At 45.2% G+C, this 5000-nt stretch overlaps 2 protein-coding genes across 2 annotated transcripts in view; one reads left to right on the top strand and one right to left on the bottom strand.

The window, feature by feature from the left end:
• Positions 1-5000, bottom strand: part of LOC143288967 (uncharacterized) — a 95554-nt gene that overhangs the window by 75039 nt on the left and 15515 nt on the right. The window lies entirely within an intron of this gene.
• The window catches only part of LOC143288776 (uncharacterized), a 17334-nt gene continuing 14236 nt past the window's right edge, over positions 1903-5000 (top strand). The window contains exons 1-2 of the mRNA XM_076597404.1: positions 1903-2026; positions 2768-2804. Of these exons, the coding sequence (XP_076453519.1) occupies positions 1969-2026; positions 2768-2804 (95 nt within the window). The 5' untranslated portion in view covers positions 1903-1968. The remainder of the gene's footprint in view (positions 2027-2767; positions 2805-5000) is intronic.

The following is a 5000-nucleotide window of genomic DNA, read 5'->3' as shown; positions in this document are numbered from 1 at the left end:
TGTCAGCACCTCGCCTCCATACTTGTAGATGTCGGCCTGGATTCCATCCGCTCCTGGTGCTTTTCCTGACGTTGTCAGCTTCAGGGCCTTCCGGGTCTCAGTTTTTGTGGGAGGGGCAGCTAGCGAGTCATTGACTGGTAGCTGTGGGAGGGCTGCAATTACCTCGTCAGATACGGACAAGTCCCTGTTGAGGAGGGTGTTGAAGTGCTCTGCCCAGCGGGCAAGGATGTCTTTCTTGTCTGTCAGGAGGGTGGTCTGGTCCAAGGCTCGAACAGGGGTTGATCCTGTGACTCTCGGCCCATACACATCTCGGAGACCATCATGGAAGGTCTTCGTGTCGTGAGCATCAGCAGTGGACTGAAGATCTTCGGACTTTCTCTCCCACCAGGTGTTCTTCATCTCACGCCACGCAGCCTCTTCTGTACGAGTTGCTTGGTTTACAAGTACTGGTTATTCTTCCTCTGGCAGTGTTTATCGGAAATGTGATCCTGATGCCGTATATGCAGTGTGTTCAGGAACTTGGAGATTCCAGAGTCGTTCTCGTCAAACCAGTCTTTGTGTCTCCTCTGTACAAAGCCGAGTGTGTCAGCTGCTGCTGTGTACACAGCATCCATAAAGGTGCTCCATACCCCTTCTACATCAGTCGATGCAGGAATTTCTTGGAGAGCTGCTTGGATTTGCTGCTGCAGCACGTCCTTGGTGATAGGGAGACGGTGGATGTTCAGCTTCCTAGGGGGTTTCTGCCTGGCTCGTTGGAGCTTGCGTGCAAGTCTGATGTTCATCTTGCTACGTACCAGGCGATGGTCCGACCAACAGACTGCTCCTCTCATGCAACGTGTAATGGAAACATCACCTCTGTCCCTCTGCCGTACAATCACATTGTCCAGCATGTGCCATTGCTTGGAGCGGGGATGCATAAAAAACATATGCTGGTATTTGGGGAAACAATCACAAACAAACTTTCGACCATGCTGCTGCAAAGAAATAACTGATTATTATTTAGCTAAGTGACCAGTTCCAGAAGAATATCGTTGTGCATGGTGATTCGTTTCGGGCCATTTATTCTTTCCTTTAAGCTCTTGGAAAGCTCATGAGAGGAACATGTTTTGGAGACACCATCTTTGAGTCAATCAATCGATTCTAGAATTTGTATGCAAAGTACAAGAAAGAAGTTGGCAAGAAAAGAAAGATGGTGTGGTTTGACAGTGCACATGAACAACTCCGTGATCCTTTCAATAACTCGAGAATGATGACTCATATTTTGCCGTCAACTCAAAACTGTCTGTCACATTTTCTTGAACACACTTTTACAACAAGCTCAGTACAGGACTTTTTTGTATGACAAAGTCTGGATTCTTGAATCCGTTACTGACACTATGACAGACAGACAATTATGGACAGGTGATTATGGTCACCCCCCTGACAATCCCCCGCCCCCCTCCCCCCATTCTCTCTCTCTCTCTCTCTCTCTCAACCAGACACGACCGCTGTCTCTTTCTCTGTCTCTGGGATGACAAGACCTCATAGACCAATAACATATGGTCATACATTCTAACAATAATTCACTGCAGAGAAGAAAATAAAATCTGGTCCATATGTATACATTCCTTCGATTGGAGGTAGAGCAGATTGCCATATGTTACACGTGGCCTCTTCAGTCACGTGACAGTTGTGATGTCATGTAAATTTCCATAGTTTCCACATTACCGTCTTCTGTCACGTGACAGTTGTGATGACGTGTAGGCTGGGCGTCTTCTGGCGTGCCAATACAACTCCTTAGATTGGATATTGAACTGACTGGCATATCTTCCACGTGGGTCTCTTTAATCACGTGACAGTTGTGACGTCATGTCGACGAGTTGTATATAGGTACAGGGGCTGTGTGCCATCGTCATTCGCCGCGTAACGAACTTCAGACTCTGAAAGCTTCATCTCGACGTGAAGATTCAAATCGCTAACTGCAGCATCATGAGATTCGGCAACTTCTTCCTTCTTTGTCTGCTCCTGGCTACAATGGGGACTGTTGGTAAGTTGGTTTTCAATGTCTCCTCCCGAAGACTGCAGGGCGAGCATTTGATAGGAAAAAAGTAAAAGGGGGGGCAGTCATTTTCTCTTGTCCTCATGTGAGGATCTTTCCTTGTTGAAATATTTTTCATGGAGCGGTGTCAGTAGTTTCAGGCGTTACCTTCAGTTTTATATCCAGAGAGAAAGAGAGTAAGAGACGGACAGTCAAAAAGAGAGAAAGACAGACAGACAGACAGACACACACACACACACACACACACACACACACACACACACACACAAACACACCACAGCCTAATAGATATCTGAATATGCTGAACTGATGCGATACACAGATGGAAAATTATTACCCTGGTATTCACTTTAACCAATACAGATGGCGAGCTGGGTATGTGGGTGGAGGCAGGGGTTGGGTGCGTCTGTGTGTGTGTGTGTGTGTGTGTGTGTGTGTGTGTGTGTGTGTGTGTGTGTGTTTGTGTGTGTGCGTGCGTGTTTGGGGGAGGGGGAGGACAAGGGGGGGGGGGGGGTGAAAGAGAACAGGCACTGACAGAGAGGGATATAACGTTTAATCTTGACAGTAAACACTTTTATTTTTCCTAGAAAACGAATCCATCCATCTTTCTATCAACAGTATGTGATAGTGGTGTGCTATGCGGGGAAAGGAATTCTGTCCCAGCGAGTATTGCGGGATTTGTACCAGACTGTTAGAACTGTAATGGGTTTTTTATCCTCGTTCTTTCAGTTTCAGCTCCAGCTGAACCTGAACCGTCCCTCGAGAGGTAAGGAGACCAGTTTCCTTGTTCTGTTGTTGACGGACATTGCGTTGTGCTTTGTTGCTTCATGCCGTGCGGTGTTGAGATGAGTTCTATGTGTTTTTGTGTGATTGTCAATCGTGACCGATCAAAACGCCACAAGCGGCAAACAGCTGCCACGACAAACCTGATTATTGTGCAGAGTGTCTTGCCCAGGGTTACATCCTCACTCTCTCGGCCAAGAGGGCTTCAGGACAGTCGGCGTTGGCATGGACCCCAAAGGCCAACTAGCCCCCCAAGGCTGCAGCACTTAGAGCCAGTGCAGTTTTGTCACCTAGTTTGAGAGTCATAGTTCTTGACAAACTCTAAAAGCTGTAAATGATTTCTTTAGGACAGCGGGCGTTGAGATGGTCCCCAAAGGCCAACGAGCCCCCCAAGGCTGCAGCACTTAGAGCCAGTGCAGTTTTGTCTCATAGTTCTTGACAAAACTCTAAAAGCTGTAAATGATTTCGTAAGGACAGTAGGCGTTCGCATGGACCCCAAAGGCCAACTTGCCCCCCAAGGCTGCAGCACGTAGAGCCAGTGCAGTTTTGTCTCATAGTTCTTGACAAAATTCTAAAAGCTGTAAATGATTTCGTAAGGACAGTAGGCGTTCGCATGGACCCCAAAGGCCAACTAGCCCCCCAAGGCTGCAGCACTAAGCACCCGTGCCTCCTATTTTGAGGGGCATAGTCTTTCCATTCTAAATGTAAAGTCGATCACATCGCGATTCAGTTCCAAACCACTGATCATACAGCCCTCACTTTGCTGTGGACCCAACTGTAGGCACATGTCAGAAAAGCTGAGCGTTCAGCCCAAAATGATCAGCTTAGTAGTAAAAGTTCTACTCGTCTCCAAGAGAGAGAACTCAGAACTCAGAACTGAAAAAACGTTTTGTTTTGTTTTTTATTCAAGGATTAAGAGTTCAGGCATGGTCTGTTCTTTCAATCTGTCCTTGCTAATCTACATCAGTTACAACAGCACACATATACTGAATGGAAAGAGGGAAGAAGGAACGAATGAATGCACATGATTTTTACATCCAGCCCTCACAGGAAAGAGAAATGAAATCCAAATATTCACAGGCTATCAAAAGGTCATAGAAATACATACACGACATTCAAATACACTCAACTGCACAGTAAACATTTACAGGTACATGATCATAATGCAATGACAAAAATGTACATAAATAATATAAATGTGCAATATGAGAGAGAGAGAGGGAGCTGATGATGATGATGATGATAGTGATGATGATGATGATGATGACGATGACGATGTTGAAGTACACACAGGACAATCGGATACTCACAAATACATACGTAACATTCAAATGTATATGATAGTAATGCCTGTAGTTGAAGACAGACTAAAACAGAAAAATAAAGCAAGTTGATGAGAACATTTCGAACAAATTCATTTCATTTGAAGGTGTCAGCAACTTCTTTCATTAGATAAGCATGATATGTTTTGTTTTTTGTGGTTTTTTTTATTAATGAAGTGTGGTTATGCAGAGAGGATGGAATATTGTTCCAGAGCAAACCACCAGAATACATGAGGCTGGATTTAAAAAGATCAATTCTCGGAAGAGGTAGCATTAACTTATGAGCATGGCGATTGATATTAAAATGAAATGAACTAGTAATTCATGGTGGAGCACTGCCAGAAAATGTTTTGAACATGAAAACTTCTTTGCTATAGTTGAGTTTCAAGTTCAGTGGAAGAACAACATAGTGTAGTCTGTAAAGGGCAAGGAGGAAGATTTAAGTAAAAACTAATTTCAGAGCACGTCTATAAAGACTATGCAGAGGTTTAAGAATACTTTTTGTCGCTGGCCAGATCCCAGATAGTGGATGAGAGAACTCAGAACTCAGAACTCAAAACGTTTTTATTCAAGGATTAACATTTTAGGCATAGCCTATTCTTCCAATCTGTCCTTGCTAATCTACATCTATTACAAATAGCACACACATAAGTGAAAGGAAAAGGTATTCATGCAGAAGGGTATACATAATGAAGAAAACAACACACACCCCTCCCCCGCCCCCCTCCCCCCCCTTCCCCTCCCCCCCCCCCCCCCCCCCCCCCCCCCCCCCACACACACACACACACCTACACCCGTGCACACACATGCATACACACACGCGCGTGCGCGAGCGCACACACATACATACACACACA

Source organism: Babylonia areolata, chromosome 13 (assembly GCF_041734735.1).
Source record: "Babylonia areolata isolate BAREFJ2019XMU chromosome 13, ASM4173473v1, whole genome shotgun sequence".
Taxonomy (NCBI): domain Eukaryota; kingdom Metazoa; phylum Mollusca; class Gastropoda; order Neogastropoda; family Buccinidae; genus Babylonia; species Babylonia areolata.
This window is presented reverse-complemented; position numbering and strand designations above follow the sequence as displayed.